Source organism: Cynoglossus semilaevis, chromosome 5 (genome assembly GCF_000523025.1).
Source record: "Cynoglossus semilaevis isolate Cse_v1.0 chromosome 5, Cse_v1.0, whole genome shotgun sequence".
NCBI classification, from domain to species: domain Eukaryota; kingdom Metazoa; phylum Chordata; class Actinopteri; order Pleuronectiformes; family Cynoglossidae; genus Cynoglossus; species Cynoglossus semilaevis.
Genome location: NC_024311.1, coordinates 9,762,423 through 9,784,972, shown reverse-complemented (window position 1 = coordinate 9,784,972; position 22,550 = coordinate 9,762,423). Strand labels below are relative to the sequence as shown.

The 22,550-nt window shown below is 39.2% G+C and overlaps 1 protein-coding gene across 3 annotated transcripts in view; it reads left to right on the top strand.

Moving 5' to 3' along the window:
- The window catches only part of LOC103378991 (poly [ADP-ribose] polymerase 6), a 17,172-nt gene extending 10,606 nt beyond the window's left edge, over positions 1–6,566 (top strand). For all 3 annotated transcript variants that reach the window (XM_025055458.1, XM_025055457.1, XM_025055459.1), the window contains 6 exons: positions 492–564; positions 2,052–2,121; positions 3,208–3,287; positions 3,585–3,648; positions 4,086–4,170; positions 4,661–6,566. In XM_025055458.1, coding sequence (XP_024911226.1) covers positions 492–564; positions 2,052–2,121; positions 3,208–3,287; positions 3,585–3,648; positions 4,086–4,170; positions 4,661–4,763 — 475 coding nt within the window. In that variant the 3' untranslated portion in view covers positions 4,764–6,566. The remainder of the gene's footprint in view (positions 1–491; positions 565–2,051; positions 2,122–3,207; positions 3,288–3,584; positions 3,649–4,085; positions 4,171–4,660) is intronic.
- Positions 6,567–22,550: the final 15,984 nt, after the last annotated feature.

Below are 22,550 nucleotides of genomic sequence, written 5' to 3'. Positions count from 1 at the left end.
AAATGTGATGAACAAGTGCCTAATACAGCTAAGACAATTCTGTAGCTTATATCATAAGACAAAAACTAAAATATCTTAATAATGACTTTAGTAATTTTACCATAATTCGGTTTACATTTTACAGACTTTCTGACAGTCTGAGGTTTCAGTAAACACAATATAAATCAGTGGCGTCTACATAATAATTTTATTCCTTTCACATTAGTAATAACGCTGATCATCTGTAAAGTAATAAATACATCTTTGTAACTATTTATTAAACAATGGAACACATACAGTATATACTGTACATAAAAGACAAAATAATTTTAATATTTAATATATTTAACTAAAAGACTATTCAGACACGATGATTTGCCAAGTTATTAGTAAAAACACTGACACAACTCTAAAGATAAACCAAAAAATAGTTGTACTGAGGTTCACCCATCACAGTACATTTTTCTTTATCTCTTTTTTCTTATCTGTCCCTCTCTCTACTCTTGCTCTAGTGGTTCCCATATAGAGAACTGGCACTCTGTTCTGAGAAATGGACTAGTCAATGCCTCTTATACCAAACTGCAGGTACGTAGTCCTGGCAGTTGGCTGGAAATTTATGATGCATCTGCTCTCGGACAGTGAACCTGGTCTGTGGAAGAGCAGGCTTGTTGTCCGGCTGATTCATTTTTGCAGTTAATAGATGCCAGCTTCCCTTTTTACATCTTTGCAATTGGCATTGTAGTGAGCAGGGCACACAGGAGGCTCCTGCCTGTTCTTTGTCTCCTTCACAAACAGCAGTGGGCAGTGTGACTCTCCCTGCTGTGGGGCAAAAGAAGGGGTCTGTAGTGTCACCTGCAGTGTCAGGAGGCTGCCTCGTGTGCCCTGTAAAGGTAACCACTTAGAGCATTAAGTAGGCTAGGTCTGAAGCTGAAGGATGCACAGGGAGAATCTCCGTGACAGTGAGTATTTGCAATGCTGGACTGTGACCTGTAGGCGAATGAGGCAAGCTTCAAGGTCAGTATTTAGGACGGATTTCCAAATGCCATGAATGAGTGAAGAGGTATTGGCAAAATATTTGAAAACCAACATCTTACTCAGTTCTGCATCTAACGCTTGTTCAATTCACCATTAGTGTTTCATTATTGATGCAGGTTTGTTAAGGACAAATTATTATAAAACAAGAAATTTAAGTGACGAGGCAAATGCAGAAAGTATCTGCTTTTGGGGAAACAGACACAACGCACTCTCTGAAAATAGATTAGACACGATTGTATCTGAAATTTCAAGGATCCTAAAGCTTTTCATGTTTTCCCTGATCGCTGTATCACGGTGACGGCCTTTGTTTGCCAACTTTTTTAACTCACCATTTTTGATCCCGACAGTGCTCATCTGTCACCCATTTTTCCTCTGTGTTTCACCTTGAGCATTGACACCCGTCCTCCAGTATATGCTTCTGGTGCCAGCTATGGAAAAAAAAGGAAAAAAAAACACCGGTCTTTTGTTTGATCTTGCACAGCTTTTCTCATCCTCTGTTCAATCTTTATTCCATTGTATTCTCAAACTGTCATGCTCCTCTTTGTTCTTCCTCTTGTTTCTTCTTGTGTCACACCTGTGGTCCAGATGTTTCCTACATTCCGAACATCCTTGAAAACCCTTCCATCTTTTCCATCATTATAAATCAGCCTTGTATCATCCTCAAACCATCTTCTGCTGTTTCGTGTCTAACTTCAGATTTCCTTCAATGCCAAAACTTTTGCTGTTTAAACCATGAGTTTCACTTATTAGACACGAGAGTACAACTTAATGTGTTTACAATTATAATATGAAACTGTGAAGAATAACATACACTATTTTCTGTGTTTCAGCTTGTTGCTGTCAGTCACCTTTAAATTCCTTCTTTCCAAATAAAAAACAACTCAGACTGTACAGATAAAACAACCTTCTGGTTTATATAAAGTTATTCATTATTTTTTCAGTGTTTATTGTGTGTTGCAGTGTATGTTAGGGTACTGTACACACACACCACTGCTCAGTGACCTAAACCTTCCTTCTTGCCTCCTTTCAAACCCAAGCTGCATGGGGCAGCATATGGAAAGGGCATCTATCTGAGCCCCATCTCCAGCATATCCTTTGGATATTCAGGTAGGACTGGCACCTTCGTCCTCGCTGAGACACAACTGGCTCGTCTTTTACAAGCACACTGGTTTACATGACCGTGTGACTTGTGTGTAATGTGTCCTGTTATAACATGGAATTTGCCATTGTCACATGCTGGGACTGTCCTGCTTCCTTTTGCATCGTGCTGCACTGTGTTGCTCGGTCATGTGACCATTTCGGGCTTCTGGTCTTGGGGCACAACATTGAAATGTGGGTGTTCTTGTACGTTATGTTGTTGTTTTTTTGCATTGTTTTTGTGTTTCCTGGCAACCATGTAGGATCTTTAAACTCAAACTCTACACAAGTAAATACTTCACATGTAATTTTGTCAAAGCACAAAGAGTTTTACAACATTTTACATCATAATCAGAGTTTTTTTAAGAACTGCCAAATAAGTATCAAAATAATTATAATATTTTATTACTATTAATTCATCATTCTTGAAATATTTTTATGTAAAAGTTGAAAGAAAAATAGCTTACCTTAAATTAAAATCAATATGTTTTATATCTTATCAAATCTATTAAAGCACTATTTTGCACACATGGCTGCTTCTTTTAACAGAAAGAGTACAGTATAATACACTTTTAGTAGCACAGGTTTTAAAAATGCAATAAAACCAGTATATACATAGGAAGTCACTTCTCTGTCTCATCTACTTTAAAATAGATGAGACACTTTTACTTTGTTTTTTACTTTAAAAAGTAAAAAACAAAAAAACTTGCCTTTGCTCTTTGCAGATAAACATTTTTTGTTGACTTCTCTGGAATAGGATTTTACTTTTATTTATTTTGCTTCTTGCTTCTCGTATTTACACCACCACATCTGTACTCGTATACCCCATCTTTATGATTCTAGATGCTGGAAATCATTTGGCAGCTCATTCGTAATGCAGAAATGTTCAGTAGCAATTTGGACTAGTAACCTTCACGTGAAGGTTAGCACAGTGTGTAATAATTTATCTTTACAAGGCGTTCACAACTACCAGAGGAAGATTTTTCACAGCTTGAATGACTCCAGATAAGGTCATTCTGACAGAGTTGTTTACTCTCTGTGTGCTGCTTCTCTCAGGAATGGGGAAAGGACAGCACCGCATGCCCACCAAAGATGAACTGGTGCAGCGTTACAACCGCATGAACACCATACCACCGGTGAGAGAACAACACACAACACGTCTTCACACACACACACTGTCAATTTGTCAAACATACATTGTTGGCTACTGCGGTACATAATGAGACAATGAGATCACAGCCTTGAGATACAGCGGGGAACTCAGTACTTGCCAGCATTCGTTGTTTGACTGTTTTTGGCTGCATTTTAAAAACAACTTTCTTAAAATCCTGAAACACAGTCGACTGTTAGTTTGATAAAATCTGATCGTACTGCTGCAGTCTTTTTTAAACAAAGTGACTGTTCTTCCCAACATCTGTCTGATCTCTCAATAGAGCCGTCCCATACAATCAAGGTTTCTACAGAGTCGGAACCTGAATTGCATCGCTCTCTGTGAAGGTAACTGCATAAGCATAAACCTCACAATGTGTACCTTTTTTAAAATAACTTGGTTGATAAGTATGTTTTGGTTTTAAATTCAAGAATTGATGTTAATTATTTAAACAAATTACAAAACAACTTCTCGGCAATTCTTTGTCTATGACTTTGAAAAGAAATCTATGAGATAGTTATTACAAGATAATATTCTGAATTTGCTAAAAGTTGATTTTTTTTTAGACTTTAAAAACAAAATGAGTACTATTATATTCTGGTCATTTACATACTACATATGTATTTTATGAAAAACTAAAAAACAGAATTATTATATATTAATATTAGTATAAACATGAATATGAACATTGTTTAAGTTTCTTCTGTATGTATTTATATGTATGTATTAAGTATTAAACTGTATTAAACTGGCTCAGGAAACAATACTTTTCTGTATTCAACAGTTATCACATCTAAAGATTTGCAAAAACACGGGAACATCTGGGTGTGTCCAGTATCTGACCATGTCTGTACTCGCTTCTTTTTTGTGTAAGTATTTCCGACCCCTTCTAACTCCTTGATTATTTCCGCAGAATTGATACCTAATTATTACTTGGCAGAGAACCATCCAACAGGCAACATTAAAATCATCATTACCCTTAAAATGCATAGCTCATTACCCAGGTTAAAGTTGTACCTGCTAAACTGTGCATGATGGCAGTTTAATGACAAATTACACTACATGCTGCTGTTGCCCCTCATCACTCATCATCATCATCATCATTTCACAATGACTGTGAATAACTTTTGGTCACAGATGAGCAGTGCAGTACTCGCACATACTGTAGACTGTGTTTAAAACTAAAACTTTAAAGGAAGAAAAACTTGCTGATACAAGAGATTTACAGTAAGGCTTTAAAATGACCTGCAGTTTTATCATAGTTGAATGTGTTTAATATTATTTACAGATGGGATGATTTTTCACATGTATGAAAATTAAAAATATTGTATTTTTCTACTCGTGCTCTTATCTGTGCAGGTATGAAGACGGACAAGTAGGAGATGCAAACATTAACACCCAGGAGCCTAAGGTTCAGAAGGAGATCATGCGTGTGATTGGGACCCAGATTTACTCCAGCTAATGGAGATTCACCAGTGATGCTTGAATGGATTCTGTAGTCTTTGTGAAGGAGGAACACAGGCAGCCAGTGAGAAAGAATGTTCCGCTGAGACGACTCGAGGCCTGACAGTTAAGGCAGGGGGAGCTCTGGAGCACATTATATCTAAGATTTTTCTTTTTCTTGTGTTTCTCATTCCTTCTGGTCTGCTACACAGTTATGTCAACAGCTTGTTTCTGTTTGTGACATTTACAGCATAATTGTAAGGATGTTTAACTGCATTTGAAACAACTTGGGTCAAATACAGTGTATGCTATGCTCTCACTGAACCCTATTATTACCTTGAATATTATTTTCCTCATTCCTGCAAATCTCTGGTAAAAACCCAAACAATTCCAAACCATAATCAAATCCTAGCTAAGTTGCTGTTGGGCAGATTTACATGCACACATTCTGTGTTTACAAAGGCATATCTGTGATTCTTTCATTTTCTTTCCTCCCAGTAATGACATGAAATAAGGTGTGTGACATTGTTATCGTCCAAGTGGCAGGTGCTGTTCTGTCCTATTTGTCCTTGTCTACTGGGTTGACCAGGAAGGTGTTGTTTAAAGCTGCAGACACTAAAGGCACTTTGATTACCAAATGTAAAAAAGACCAGCTTTTAACAACATAACATAATTTCTTATTACCGATTTGAGGCTGAACTACGATGCACTTTCAAAGTCTAAATGATTCCTCAAACAAAACAGAGTACAGTACAGATGTGAGCACACACGTGGCATTAGTGCAAAATATTCATATAAATGTTAATTCCAATTCAAAACCTTTAATTGTAAAAACTGTTGGTCCCACCATATTACCATTAACGCCACTAAAATTTAAACCTTTTAATTATCTTTTACTTATCTGTGATGGGCAGCTTTGTTTTTGCTAGCTTTATATTTAAAAAAAAAAATTAAACTAATACATTCACTTATTTCTGAAGATGAAGACACACACACACACATACAGACTACAAGAATGGATAGGATCTTTGCTGTACCCATTGGAAGGGTTTGTGCAGTCTGACATACATTTGGAATCCTAATAGAAATAATTACCTAGAGTGTTGTGTTTAAGTACACAATATTTTTTTTTATTTGTTTTTTTTGTGTGTGCCAACCTTTTACAACAGAGGACACTATTAAGACGAAAAGACAACTGTCATCTGTCCATCTGTCTGGTTTCAATGAAGAGAATGGCAAATCTGTATAGATTATCAAGTTTATCAGTTAGTCATGTACTGTATGTATGTGTATTAGTGTTTAAGTATGTGTGTGTGAGAGTTTGGGTGCCTGTATAAGTGTGTTTGTACTTTCTTGACATTATACTAGACATTGCACTTACACAGTGTTTGCCTAAGCTGGAGAAATGGACTTTACTGGGAGCTGCAGTAATTTGGACATTGAAGGACAAGAGTTGAAAATATCCACAGATACAGGAAAACTGTAACATTTACCATCCTTATATGTGTGTACTCTTACGGGGGTTGAGTGCTTCCTGGAGCTAAGACCCTGACTGCTGAATGGACACTAAACCATGGAGGGAGAACTGTAAATATGGATGCTGCGGAACGCTTTAAAAGGAACGACAACCATTGACGCATTGTGTCGTGGGATTGAAACCTGTATTGATTTGTAGGTTTAAGTGCTGAGTACATTTGAGACTCTTAGAGACCATCTTTGCTCAAAGATGATTCTGACGACATGACGATGGTGATTATGATGACCAGACAAGGAGAAAATGAATGATGTTAAGAAGAATAAAGCCTGATTTTGCACAGTTTTATATACAGTCTCGTTTGTCTGCATCATTATGAAGTGTACATATTTAATGTTAAATGTGTAGCCGCCAATTCAGACACAAGGGGGCACCATTGATCCACCAGTGTCGACACGTATCCTGCGTGGTTTTGTGTTTTGTTCAAACGTCACATCTTTTCTTGTCATGTCCTGAACATTTTCACTTGTTGAAGACGATCTAGAATAATAATTATTGAAAGAATCGATCTCGCACCAGCGCACACCGTCATGATTTTTCACCATTTGATTGAAACATTAATGGCATTTAATTCTGAGTGTAAACTGCAATTTGTGTTTTACACAGATAGTTAGTCACACAAAACAGCAACACAAAATGAGGCCCTTCATTGATTTTCACATAGAATTAAGACACATTGATGCGACAACAAAAGGGGGAAAAAGGTCTAAAGGAATAAATTTCAAAACAAGTGCAACCAACTATGTCATCTCTATACACAAACAATTACCAAGCACATAAACTACTTTGCTCTGCTGTATGTTGGGAGCAAATTGAAAGTGCGCAAAAGTAATTCAATCATACTAGGAGGAAGTGGGAAATGACGGCTCGATACACTGGCATATACAGCAGATCTTCATCTTAATGTTTGCCCTCTAATTGCATCACAAATTGATTCAAGTCTACATCGATTTCAACTCTTAATGTCCATGTTTACATATGGCAGAGTGTATCACTAATAGTTGTTGACCAGCCAATTGCTCACTCAGTGCTTCTGTGCTGCTCTGACCACAGAAAGCTCTCTGGTTTCACAGCAGCCAAACACTTCCAGACTGATGGCTGATCTGGCACAGAAGGCCGTACATGTACACAACAAGAGCTGGGTGTGTGGAGTGGACAGAGTCATTGGAAAACTGAAGCACTCATGGACCCTTGAAAGGCACTTTAGGTGTGTATTTGTGGCTGCGGTAATTGGACCAGTCCATTTTATAAGCTGACCCATTTGACAGGGACCATGGCTAAGCTTTCATACAGATACAAGTACACGTGAGTGTTTGTATTTGTGTGTTACCAACAGAGGTTGTGTATAGTTCAGGTGTTACAATGATCTCTGAAACCCAGCCCTTATGTTGGACATGGCTGCTGGTTTGGCTTTGTCCCCATTACCAAAGCCAGCTGGCTGGTGCCACACAACTGCAATTTGCTTTTATCGAAGCGTGGCATTTTTTTTCTGTTGTTATTCAATCATGAGCCACAGAGGGGAGCTCTAGTGTCATCCTGTCCTTCTTTGTTCCATTGACTTTTTTCGCATATTTATTCAAAGTGGCTCATACACTCGCAGCACCGGAACGTACAGACACACGCAGGTAAACACACACAGAGCGGAGCTGTTGTTTGGTCAGATAAAGAAATAGTGATGAGAGATCAGAGGGTCACGGAGAGTGTCTGGTCCTCTGTGGAAGTGACTTCTCTTGGCCTCCCTCTTTCTACCCTCCATAATAAGATGGAGTGTTTGACTCAAGCACAAAAGGAGCAATTACAGGGAGTTGTTTAATCACCCACACTTTTATTGAGCTCAGGGTCTCTTAGCTTGCAGCTCAGGCCCCTGTCGTAGGCTGCAGCAGGCGACAAGAGTGACAGTGAAGGTCGGTGGTTTAACGGGGCGCGAAGGGGTCTCGTTTGAGTTAAGACTTCACAGACAACTCTGCATGCTGCAGAGGCCCCCAGGACAGAGACAAAGACGCAGATGAGACGAGAAGAAAGGATGGCCAGCTAGCCCAAGAGATAGATGGACTTAACAGTGAGACAGAGACTAGAGGGCAGAGTTTGGGAGACACATTAGAATCAGAATTGCTTTATTCGCCTGGCAGGACAAATGAGCAGGATTTTCTCTTGGTAGTGCATGTGCTGAGATGCAGCTACAATTTATACAGAGAGACAAAAACAAAAAGAGGCAGTCAGGTACATGACAGCCAGGCTGCACTTGTTGAGCAGGTGCTTTAACCACCCTGGAGTGCTACACATCCACTGTCTAATGATATTAGATGGGAACTCAAGTTTGAGTTCTTAGCTTAGCAGGGGAGAATGCAGGGGCTTCTGTGGACACTGTGAGCACAGACATGGCATACAAAATGTTGCTGTTGTTCTTTTTTTTGACAAGAAGAGATAGAAGATAAACAACAGAATATGATTTTCCTACTTTACAGTCATCCCAGAGCCCCAGTAAGCCCAAACCCCCATTCAAAACAGTACTGAGCACAGTCGGTGTCAGTGCTTTTTTTATTGAATTTTCAGCCTGTGTGTTACTCTATATTTGTGTGCATGCTGAGTTCCTTTTTCCTCCTCCCCCTCCCAGGATATTAATGACGGAGAACAAGTCCTTGTCTACCCCCTCAGAGAGGGAAAGGATGGTGGTCGCTCAGGAAGAGGTGTGGTTGTTTTTTTAAAAATGGACAAACTGAATAAGAACAGCACCAGTGTGCAATGACCGAAGTCAGAAGTGTGTGTGCGTGTGTGTGTATGGGGGAAGTGAGTAGAGACAAAACGGCTGGAAAAGACAGAAGACAGAAGAGTACAGGATGAGAGGGAGAGGGAGAGAGAAACGACGTACACCATTGCTGCTCATAAAGCCAACAGCTGTGTGGGTAATGTTTTGTGACACAGAGCCTCTCTGAGCCCTTCTGTTTCCCAGAGATCTAGGAGACGCCATATTCCTTCGTCACAAATGGCTCTGTCATTCACCCCCTAAGTCTTAATTATCGCTCCTGGTTTTTTTGGCCACGTTTTGCTCAGGCGTATGGATCCATCTGCACGCTGTATAATTCCACTCCGCAATTTACAAGTGGCATTTATTACAATGGCCCCTGCAACATCTCCTCTTTAACACTGGCAGTTCTTTCCAGAAAGACGAGAGGGAACAAAAGAGCAGTGCAATCTGGGAGCAACAGTGCCCACCCTTCATTCCCTCAAATCTCCCTCGTCGTTTTTTCCATCTGTGCCCTCGCTCTCTGTTTGACTATCTCTCCACCCCCGTACCACTAATTTTTCCACTTCTATCAACATGTGTGTGTGTGATTTCCCTTTGTTATTAATTTAATTTTTATGGGATTCACAGTTCTTTCACAAACCGCCCCCTATCTGCCTCGAAGCAGAGGAAAAGGAAATAGCTGATGTTGTTTTTTTTCCCTTTTTCCCTCCTCTCCCCCTCTTTGTAATTCAATTTGGATTAATTTGCCTGTCTCCAGAGACAATCCTAATTTTTTATTATTTCCACATCACAGGCTTGATGACATCCCCATATCCACATATCATATCCAGGGGAAACTTTATACCCAGCAGACCTTCTTGTTTTCTCCACTTTTTCCATCTCTCTCCTTCTGTCGAACTCACTCCATCTTTTAATTTTCCTCTGTGCTGTTCCTTTTCATACCCTCCTCTCACCAACTTGTTAGTTTCACAGCTCTTGGGCTTCTGACATGCACAAAGCACACAATCCCTCACACACGCATGCACACACACACACACACAGTGCCTCTCTCAGTCAGCCTCCGAATGTGTGTGCAAGAACATTCTATGTCACGTCAGCTAATCTAACCCAATTCTTCTGGGAGAAATTACACAGGAGAGCCTTTGCCATTAAAGTGCTACGGGGAAAAAAAAAACTGACACCGTTTTGAAGCATGTCTTTCTGCCCGCATGAAGAGATGCACATTGCCTTCCTTCAACTCACAAACACTTTCTTGTCAATATCCTGTGTGATTGGAGACATTCATCGACAGATGGGCATTTACACTTTACACATTACAGCGTTTCTTTTTCCTTTACCGGGGCTAAAAAAAACACCATTTTCACTGCCTTCATGCTCGTCTTTGTCCCACACCTACCCGGCTCTCATTCCCTCTTACACACACACAGAAGTGATTGTCCCAGTGCTGGTCATGAGGAGCCTGTCAGATTACAGGAGGGTAATTGAATGGTAAGGGAGCAGACAACACATCTAGCACAGCCGGACTCTAGAGGCGGTTTCCACCGTACTGGAGCTCAGGGGAAATTCAGGCCCCACTTAATAGTGAAATGGAGATGGGTTGTGCAGGATGGCGCACACGTGTGCATGTGCTTGTGTGTGTGTGCATGTGTTAGTATTTGTGTGTGTGTGTATGTTTTCCTGGTATTAACTGACCTTTCAGGACCAGTAGTCCTCATGGGCAACAATGTCTGGTCCTAATGTGCCAAAAGCACATATTTAAACCTGTTGTCTAGATTCAATATAAAGAAGGCAGGACTCAATTTAATGAATTTATTGAACAAGTAATTATTTAATTAAATTTAACAAATTAAAAACAGAATAAAAAACTTGCTTCCTTTATTAATATAATGCTGTAACCATATATAGATCCATCTATCTTTCTATCCATACATCCTTCAATCTAACAGTACATTGTGTCTATGTGACTGTAGGTGAGATTACAGTTAGGACGTAGACATGTATTTGTTTACCTCAGATTAGTGTCTATCTATCCCATCTCTGTACTATATCACTGTGTGCTACACATCCATAGAGATGCTGGGGTATTTTATACAGTATAGTGCACTTTACCTTATGTTCTTGCATGGAAAAATATTGGTACTTTTCTCTCAGTCAGTGTCTCCCACAAATCCTTGTCCTGAAGCTACGTAACATTGTTTTACACTTACAGAAACACACACTGACAGAATAAAAACAATCTTATTCCAGAATTGTCCAAACTCAATATTTCATTCCCTTATCTGCTGTTTTTTTAACCCTCCAATTTCCCTCTAGTTTCTTATTATTTCCATCTCTTGAAAACTTTAATCTCACTTTTCTCTCTCCATCATGTTTTCCTAATCACTGTCGCTGAGTTTTTTTTTTTAATTTTCTTATCTTCATCTACACCGCCCCCTCCCTGTCGGTACGAGGGAGGCTGGCTCTCAGTGTTGACCTGAGAAGGACTGACATTCAGAGGCCGGTCCCCTGCCTGCAGCACTGACATTTCTGCCAGACTTTGATGGCGCCTTTGAACAGAGATGTGTGGAGGGAAGAGCTGCCTGTCGCTCTCTGCTTTCCAGCAGCTCTGGCTGCAGCTCTCCAATAGTCGGAGTAAGATGTAGTGAAGCGGGCTGCTCTCATCACACGTGGGGCACACATGCAGAAAAACACATGCACATACATGAACAGAACAGCATGCACACCTGAGGTCATATACTCAGCCTCATTTACTCCTGCACTCATCGCTTGTGTGCACACATTAATGGTCCCATGTGTACATACATCTGTACAGACATGCATGCTCACACATACACACACACACAGTCACAAAATCATAAATCTCCTACTAGGATGCCTTCAAAGACCCTTATTGCCCCCCTCTGATAAAACAGGCACAGAGAGAAAACGAGGTGTTGAGGGGACCTGGTTATCTCTGCTCTACCACATCAACTAAAGCCCTAGTTCAACTTCCTTCTTTTAAAGTCACCCATGTCACCTCATCTCTGGTGCCTTCCAGTCTACCCCATCCTTTTCTCTGTGCACCAAACTGCTTTTTTTTTTCTTAGCTTCTGGAAACACATTAGAGACAACAAAATATAAAAAAGGCAGACAGGAAATTGCTTTATGTAAGGTTGCTCTTCTGACAATCACTACAGCATAATGTAAAAATGGTGCTCATTTTCGTTAAAATGAATGCTGTTTCTGTGCCAAACCGCCTGCTTTGGCAGATCCCCTCGCTCTCTGTTGCCACCGAGGGAAATGGGATTTTTCTTTTTCCTGCAGTTGAGGTGGGAACCGAAGCATGTGGTGCTCTGTGGGTCTAATTAAAATGACTTGGCTATTTTGCCATGTGATGGTGTCTCTGAGAGGTGGATAAGAATTGAAACACTTAATTTTGTTTTGCTTGGCGCCTTCTCTCTGTGGAATTGGACTGAGCTGAGCTTTGATGAGGGTGTGGATATGACAGCTGGATGGATGTGTGTGTGTATGTGTTTGTGTGTGTCTAAGCCCACGGAAAATTGCAGTTTGCATTAAAATAATTTGCCCATAATGACTTGATAAGGTATTCTGAATTATAAAATGTCTATCTCATTATTTCTCAGTTAGGTTCTCTGCTTTACCTGTGTTGGTATCTTTTATGTGACTCCTTTATTGCAGAGAAAATAAAAATGTGATTTATTCTTCTATACAGTAAGCAGTTCATCTGAAATGCATATGACATTTATGTTTCATGTTTAAATAGCTTTCAATGATATGACACTATGAACATCATAGAAAAAAAAGCAAATGTAGTCGTGATCTCTCCATTTTCTCTCTTGACTCGATTCTAGTGGATTAACATCGACATTGACATTGGTTGCAATAGGAGCATCCACAAATAAGTCCAATTGATTCAAGTACGTGTCGCATTTCACAAATGCACCCTAAATGTCATAAGATAAATGTGTGTCACTTTAAAAATAATGTTTCTGTGCACAAAAAGACAAAGAGAATATAGTATACAGCTAGTACTGTGTATCTTCAAGCCCTATGGTGCAATTAAATTACAAAGCTCCATGATACTGTGATGGCCATAGCAACATGGTCTTGGGATTATTTTAGGCAACTTCTGAATTTATAATAACATAATATGGGTGGTTGAGAATGTACAAACTTTGGTGCTCAAAATTTGCCACTGCATCAAAAATGTTTAAGTAGAGAGCATTATGCAAAGTGGACATGAAACTTGCCTGTGGTTATTTCAAATTCAGGCTAAACTAAAACGGCATGTGACAAAACAATCAGTGTTGGATGAATCCATTATTTGCAGTTCTATAATGCAAATTTTAGTTTTTGTTATATCGTGTCCACATACAGTGATAAATAAGTGAGGTTACTATAAGAAAATATTTTTCTATTATTTGAATCCACTTTAAAGTCAGTCTTATGTATGACTTCATGTAATTGATGTGGGCAGCTTTGAGTCACTGGGTAGGGAATCTGTCCCTGCCCAGAAGGGCAGGGTTTGAGTCCAGCTGTGTGCCAAAATGGCAGGACACTTGACCTTAAGTTGTTCATCATTTCCCCAGCTGCCTAAAACCAGTTCCAACTATGGAACAATTTGAAGAGTTGAGTTAGGAAGGGCACCCTTCAAAAAATAACTTGGCCGATTATCCTCTGTGGCATTTGTGGAAGTAAAGGCAAAATGTCTTTTCAGTTTTATAATACGTAATTGACATTAAAGAGATTTTCTGTAGCGCATATGTAAATATTTAATTCTCCTCTCCTCAGTCACACATAAGGACATGTTTTCTTTCTTATACAGAAGTTGAGGCCAGCTACCTCCCATGAGGATGCCAACAGTGCATTACTACACATCACTTAGTGTTTCGATTTTATTAAGCTGCTTTAATTGGGTTTTTAAAAAAATGAGGTTTAAAGACTGTATATTACAAACCCATTGCAGTCTCTGCAGTGTGCTTGAGAATGTGTGAAAAAAAGTGGAAGTGACAGGTCTGGCCTTCTTCAAACAGCCCTCTGGCCCAGCTGCATGGCATGATACCACCTTGGCCGTTCATTTCTACCTCCTTCACACCCCCTTCTCCTTCCATGTCTTTTTACTCCACCCTTCAAGCTAGGGGCCCATGGGTGCCTGCATTCTGCTTGTACTGAGCTATTGATTGGGAACAGAGCTGCAGCTCACCTGCTAATTGAAAGCCGATTGGGGCCCTGGGGCAAAGCTGTAAATCAGAGCCCACATGGCATTAAAAGCTGAAGGCTGATGGGCCACTGTAAATCTACAGCTGCTAATAGTAGTAGTGTCTTTCCATCTGTGTTAGTGCTTGAGATGAGTGCATGCACGTCCATGTATGTGTGTCTTTGTTTCACCGTATGGGTGCATCATGTTTATATTTTGTACACGAACAGTACATCTGCTGTACGTGAGGGAACACATTAGATCTTCAAGGAGAGTGTATTCCAAAGTACAAGGCCTGTTTTATATACATATACAATAAACGTCTGGTATGTTTGTTTAATCTCAGCAATACAAGAGTGTCTGCCAACATATTGTGTTTGTATGTGTGTGCAGGTAGACAATAGACACTCACACTCATAGGTGGATCATGGTGACAGCCTCATCTCCCTCTAGACCAAGAGAAAAGTCGTGTTTGTAATAGACATGTCCTTTGTCTTTCTTCAAACCTCCTGCCAACAGCAGCATCTCCTTCTCCCTCTCTCTTTGTCTTTACACAAGTCACACAGACGATGCTCCACTGAGATATTGGCTCTTGAGCTGAGAATAATGTTTTATACTTTCCTGATTCTATCGTCACTGACAGTGACAGTGAGGCATCTTTAATCTCCTTACATATGTGGTCCATTCTTGCACAACCAGTATATAAACAACTCCAAAATAATTGGTGCACTTAAAAAAAAATGCAGCAAATACTAAAATTCTATATTTTGCTTATGCACTTTCAGAATATTTTGTACAGAGCTTTGGCCAGGGTATGGTTCATTTTTTAATCTGTTTATAAATGTACTGATCCTTACAAGCATCTGTGCATTAAGGTCTGACCTATGCATTTTTGGTCATGGATGTTGCCACCAAGGCAGAATCACTACACATATTTTTAAACAATGCTATATTGTTGATATACAGTACATATTGGTTTAGGATTTAGCATAATTGTGAGTAATAGCCCTAGATCGCCCCTGATAAAAGCAACCCATACTGTCATTAAATAGACAGAAGCATTTGGCCTTAAAGAGCTATCTAGCAATCTACATTATCTCTCTCTTTGTCTCACTAAGTTTTTTCTTCATTAAATCTTACTTGTCCTTTCTGCCCGACGTCCTTTCTGTCTCTCTGTCTGTCTCTCTCCAAGCAGCGTGATTGAGGAGGGAGGGTGCTAGCTGTCCTGCAGCATGGCGTGTGGAAACAGAGGTTAATTGGATTGTAATTAGAGTGGAGGTGATTAATTGATAGCATCTGTAAATTTGGATGTTTTCATTGTAAATGTGACAAATGAGAGCGTGGCAGGGCGGAGGAGAAAGGGCAGTAGGAAGAAGATGTAGAAAAAAAGAAAGTGAAGAAGATGTGGTAATGCAGGAAAAAAACTAACTGCTAACTGCTAACTTTTTTTTATATGTAATATTTCTTATCGTTACCATATGAAGCATGGGCAGGTGGATCAACATGAACTAAATTAGCCTGTTTAGTAAAAAAAACAAAAACAAAATAGTGCCAATGTATATTTTTTAAATTTAAAAACAAAAATGGAAACTTCTAAAAAAAAGGGGGCGGGGATATGCTAACTTTTTTTTAAATGTAATATTTTAACTTCTAAATATTTTAACTTCACAGTTTGTGAATACTGTCTCATCCATAAGTGGGGACACAGGTGATGTTGTATTGTTCAATGTCATCAGCATAGAAAAGTAGATTCCTAACTAACAGAAAGGCTTTACACAATGACACTTTTTTTTTAAACATATTTATTTAGTGAAAATTTACGTCGCACTGCAGTGGTAATATTTTAAGCCGCTCCCTAATTGAAAGGTCACCTCTGTATAATTCTTGTTATCACAACAGTTTTTTTTCTTAATAATACTATGTTCAAAGTTAAACTATAAAGACATAGTGATAGACTAACAATATAGTCGTAGGAAATGAAAGAAATATGCAGTAAGGCTTAAATACATGATGGTAACAAAATGGTTTAACATTGTGGTAGACATGATATACCACAGACAGAAAAGGTGGTTTCTGTCAAGAGAGAAGAGCCTAAGGCTACTCTAAAAAGAAAATCTTTACAGTGAGACTCAAATGTGAGGGTGTGTGTCTATATGCTTTTATGATGCAAGATTCAATTCAATTTTTTTCATGAAACATTGCTGAAAGGTAACAAATGGAGAGGGAGAGAGAGAGAGAATAAGAAAGATGCACCACGTTGGCCAGAGCTGGTGTTTCTAAATCTGTCTGCAGCTCACCTTTTCATCAAACCTGATTATGTACACCTACAACATACTATGTTCCTGGAGGAAATTGAGTTAGCATGTAGAGGAGTGGACACAATGCATCTCTAAGCTATTGTCATTCATGCTGAAGATTCAAAAGCAGCAAAGCCATCAAACGTTGGGATCATCCAAGCAGGCATTACCAAGGTTGTTTTTTTCCATCATGTGAGCGGTGACAAATAACTTTTATATATAACATGTTCAGTTCTAACTTCTTGGGCAGGTGTGGTGTCACAGCCACACAACCTTTGTCACTGAGTGCACAGATGTCTTACCTTTGCTTACTAAATTGTTCATTAACTGTGAGCCTAATGCTCTAACAAATGCTCTCAAAACATTACTGTGGGGCTTCACGCAAGGAAGAAATTAAGCTAATCAAATAAGCCTCTAGTAAGGTCCTATCAGACAGCTCCAGACTGCACCAAATAAAGCCATGTCGCAAAAATTTACATTTTATCTTCCCCAGGGGACAGGTAGCATGTTACCGCAACACCTACTCTCCCTCCCCCCCCCCAAACCACCCATTCTGCATCTGGCTCCTGGATGCAGGAAGGAGTAAATGGAGAAAAAGAGGGATGTGTTAGATCCTGACTGAACCATGAAGCTGCTCAACATTTCCCGACACTCCTTGGCCATGCATGCTATGTGTAAGGGAGGAAAAATGACGGCGATGACAGCAGGGGAAATATTTGCTGTTGTGGTTAGAGAACCATTCAGATCCCAGGAATGAGGGCCAAGTATATTTGCACAGCTGTCCATCTTCCAAGTGCCGAGTGTATGGGTTTGTGCCCACGTTATTTGTTTGTCAAAGTCACCACGTTTGCATTCTGTACGTTATTTGTGACTCTAGCCATGTGTTACTCTATGTGTGTAACTGTACATCCATGCGAATTCAGGTAAGAGAGAGAGACACAGAGAGTGAGACAGAGAGTGTGAGAGAGAGAGAGAGAGAGAGAAAGAGAGAGAGTCTCTATGTAATTGAGGGTGTATCCAGGGAGAAACAAATCCATCTGTCTTTCTCGGTTAAAGTTGCCAGAAAAAGGAAGGAGGAGAGATTCTGCTCCATGAGAGGAAGCAGAAGGAAGGAGGCCAAACAGATGTCCTTATAAGTCCTAACTTGTATCCTTGTCGCCTTTCTCCCTCCAGATGTTCCCTAACTTGTCAGCTTTCCTAAATGTATGACAGGTTGACCCATCAGGAAAGAAAAAAAAAAGCACTCATATTTACTAAAAAATTGTGAGTTGGTTCCAAGTAAATGAAAATGTTTGTCATAAACCTTCTCTGTAATTTTAATTGTTCAATCTTTTATAATTGTATCCCAAAGAAGTAACATTTGATTATTAAAAAATGTTTACCCCGTGTATATATTGATTTTGAAGGTCTTAATAATTTTTTGTAGAACTTTTGTGGTACTTAAAATGCCATGTCGTGACCTGAAAACATGCTGTCCTGTGCAGCTTTGCCAAAATCAAAAGACATGTGATAAGCATACATCCCCTAACATACTGTACAAAGAGGGAGGTTTTAAATAATGCAATAGAACACGGGATATGTTCGACATGACTTCATTGAGGGTTAATAAATTATTAATTAATGCTTGTGTCAAGCTCTTTAATGTATAAATAAAAGGAAAGAACTTCATCACAGAGGATCCCCCACTGACATTATGAATCCTCCAAACTATGCAAAAGATCATAACCAAAGACTCAGGAAAGTTTTGGCTTGATGCCTTTCTGAGAAAAATTCTGGCAAAATTTTTGCTAGATATTTTGCTACATATTTCTTTTGACATGGTTGCATATCGCAAATAAACAGATGTAAAACACATGATGCTATTTGCCTTTCTGTCCCAGCAATATACAGAAACAATTGTTTTGTTATATTTAAAATTTTATTTGAGGAGACGTTAAAAGATTTGACTTACCTTCTAACTGACTGTGACAGCAGCTTTTGATTAACAAAAGAATTGTATGAGTAAATAAAGACATTTGGAAGTGTCCAAAGACACTATGTAAATGAAAACCAATCAGCATTGACTTAATGACATGTCAATCTCTCCTTAAGAAGGAGATGAAGTTTAAATAGTGGTTTACACTGTACTTGGCTTCCACCAGGCTAATCTTGTTAGGCGGCTTGATGGAAAAATTTGCATAACAAATTAGCACTGACAAATTACCCATTATCAAGTTTAAATATGTTAACGGGCTGGTGATAGGTTTGAGCTCCACAAGCTATGAACACAGTGTTTGGCATTCACTGAACATAACTCTGAACACAAACCTCTTCTAAGGCATAACTGTACTAGTAAGACCTTATACACACACTGCAAATTAAACTTACAAAAATGATATGAAACAGTGTCTTTAATCTATGATGTGCGTACTAGTAGTTGTACTTAGGTCCTCTTCAGTGGAATGCAAGGATATTCCAAATTTAAATAAATTCTCCTTTTGATATACCGTACCTAGCTGAACAAGGCATAAAGCAAAAAATATAGCTTCCAAATATCATATTAGATTTTATTTAGTTACTATATAGTGTATACCTACTTATTATTAAAACATAAAAACAAATGCTTCAATAGCATTGAAGCTGAAAAAAAAAAAAAAAAAACCTCTTCTAAGGCATAACTGTACTATTGTGGTGTCCAAACAGAAGGTAACAGTGAATGGCAAATGGTTTGGTTTTCTTGTTTTTCTCTTGGCCACTGGGACATGGCTGTTTGGCAGAATATTACACCTCACTTTACACATTTCTGCCTTTTCTCCTGCTGCTCCATTGTAGCAGGGGGTATTTGGCTGCTCATCGTAACTGAGGTACTGTAAGTACCTACATCCTTATTGTTCTCTACTGCTGGGATGTTATCACAATGGCCTAATATTAATTATGCCTTGAGTTTAACATTGCACAGCAATAATGTATAAACATATGGTGACATATGGAAACATATGGTGATGATGCAAAACACACCCAAATAGAAGACAAAATACCTCAGTACAGTAACATTACAATCACAGCTGAGGTCAATCACTTAATCTTGTGTCATTTGGTCAAGTTAATGCAGTATAGTTGTCCTCTAGCTGAGTTCATCCATCGATGCTAACAGATTAGGAACTGACAATTTGCTTTGATTAATATATATATATATATATATATATATATATACTGTATATGCAAACACAATAATCCAAACCTCTTAACTATAACTTCAGTGGCTTTATTGAATAATTTACTCACATCTGCAAACTTTTAGGTCACTGCTAATTTCATGCACAGTTAAGTTAGTGACTCAGCCCTTGTCTTTTTATTATGTCACTAATTACAGCTCGGTGTCACATTTTAACAAGGATTTTCTTAACTTCACTGCCTGCACTTGAGTGTGTTGACTCTTCCAGACTCAAGGTTAAATCAGGTTTTGTGATTTGATTGAGAATATCATTTCATGCTGATCACCGCTACAATTTTGAGAGTCAGACATTTTCAGAACTAATTCATCTGTATCAGTTACGCCACTTAGAAGGACAGAGTCACTGCGGGACTTTAAATGACTGTGATATGTTCAAAAGTTCAACATGCAACGATCCAGCTCAAAAACACATTAGGATTCAAATATTACCTCAGGTAAGATTACTATATAGCAGTATTGTCACCTGAGGACCACTTCTTGTTAACCCTTTACCATCAACACTGTTTTATTTCCTTAAGCAAACATGCAACACTGGTAGTGCGTTGCAGCAGATCCAAAGCACTCTACACTCACACTGCCGCACAAACAATAAATGGAAAGTGGAGTGTAGAGCACCTCATGTCACTGCTTCCCGAAACATGATTTCCTCTTAAACAAAACAATAGACACGGAGAGTTTTGGCAGAAGGCAGTTCAAAGTGACATGCTGGAGGCAACAGTCTGGTTTGACTTGCAAAAAGCCATTTTCCTGCTTAAATGTTTAAGAACCTGGATGAATACACAATGTTCAATGTCTGTTTTATGTCCAGCTTTTTGATGTCCCTGGCCACAAAAACCTGCATGTACAATCACCATTGCATTTACACGTTTAAATATACACTGAAAGCGAAACAAAAGGGATGGGGATTTTCTACTCATATAAGGTACAAGCCTTGGACTACACACTACAGTCCATTTGCCAAATCACATACACACACCACAAACTTCTTCGATCTACACTCTCTCCTAGCTACAAGGAGCAGGGTTCAGTGTCCTGCTCAGGAACACGATGGCATCTAGACTACTTGATCTTTTAGATGAAAACCTTTACTTCTCACTGGAAGAGGACCTATGTTTTTTTTCTAAGCCACAATCCAATGGAAACAATGAGAAAATGTGAAAGTGCTGCTCGTGAGAGGACAGTCTCAGCCTGATGAGATCAAAACTGAAGGTTCAACTCTCATAAATGAAATGTGCAAGTGTTTACATGGACGGTCTATCTGTGCATCGTTAACTGTGTGTGATGGTTTCTCAGTTCATTACACTTGCAGCATACACTCTAATGGCATTTTGTGCACAGCCGTTATGCAGCAGTTGTAAATATTTATACCTAAGGAAAAAAAACAGATCTATCTCATTAAGTTGTGCTGAACTTGGAGGCTAAAGGACAAATGAGCTTTCATGTCAATAACGTAATGACTGCATGTTTCTGTATTGATAATCTGCTGCGTGAACGCTGGTAACTGGGGCAAAGAAAACCTGCAGATGAATGGGATTATGTGTTTATTTTGTACAGAAATGAGCATTATTGGTGAGTAATTTAATTCAGGCACAGATTGCAAATTCCTCATTGTTCCACCAGTGATTATAATTTCCCCTGAAGCGACACTTGTCTGCAATGCAACAGCTCACATACACACTCACACTTCATTAAAGTACACTTACACTGTTACACTCTGCGTTTAATATACACAAACACACCCACAGTCAAATAAGCCTGTCACATGTACAGCAGCAGGCGTCAGACAGCACATATACAGCGCGCGCGTGTGTGTGTGTTTGTAGTTTGAGCAGTCCCAGTCATCAATCATGTCTAATAACCTCCCTCATTTGTCCATTTGATATTCGTTTGGTTATTGCCATTGTTATTATTGTTGCTGTAGTTTGATACATTTCCCGACTGCTCGTGTTTCCATCATAAGTCATCAATTAATACAGAGAAATGCAATTACGGTGACAAGGCATCCAGTGCAAGCCGGGGAGCTGAGAAATGGATTGCGACGGGGTGTGCTTCCAGCTGTCACGTACGCTGGTGAATGCTCGCTGACCCTTCCTAACAGCACCAGTGACCTATTACAGAGCTTCATCCTTCCACTGTGTTTTCTGAGGTCGGTGCATACCTTAAGTGTCTGTGACAGCATTCGTCTACAGCAGAGCGAAGCAGAGGCTGCTAACTTTTTAAAACAGCTCCAGGTCTGGATTTAAGTCTTTAAATGTATTTTGCCCTTTGACATTTTATAAAATTCTTCTCAAACGTTTCAGGCATGGTGCTACAAATTTAAATTCTCACTACACAAGGACAATCAAAAATACAGGTTTTTGTCCCCTGTGATAACAGTGTGTATGGTCCCTCTAATCCTTTGATTTAAATTTTGACATAACGTGAATTACACGAGTTATCAGGGGACTTTCTTAGAGCAGTACTGGAAGTGTGAGAGTGATTTCAACAATAAATTCACTTGGACATGATTTAGACGAAGTCAGCTGAGCCAACTTAATGGACAAACAAAACAAGACATTTGTTGAAAACCACTGCTTTGTTTTCAGTGTTCCAGCAAAGTATTTGCAAAATACACACATTGGTTTGGAGCCTGACGTTTGCAGTAAAATAACCAAGTATTTGACAGTTAATGCAAAGCTAAATGGACAATTTTCAGTTGTTATTTAAGGTTGCTACTCTGAGTGGGAAATGTTGCTGAATAGTGAACTGCTGACACTCCCAGTGATGCAGTGTGGGCTGCTTATTGATGGCTATGGAGAGTGTTCCATGGGCTGTTATT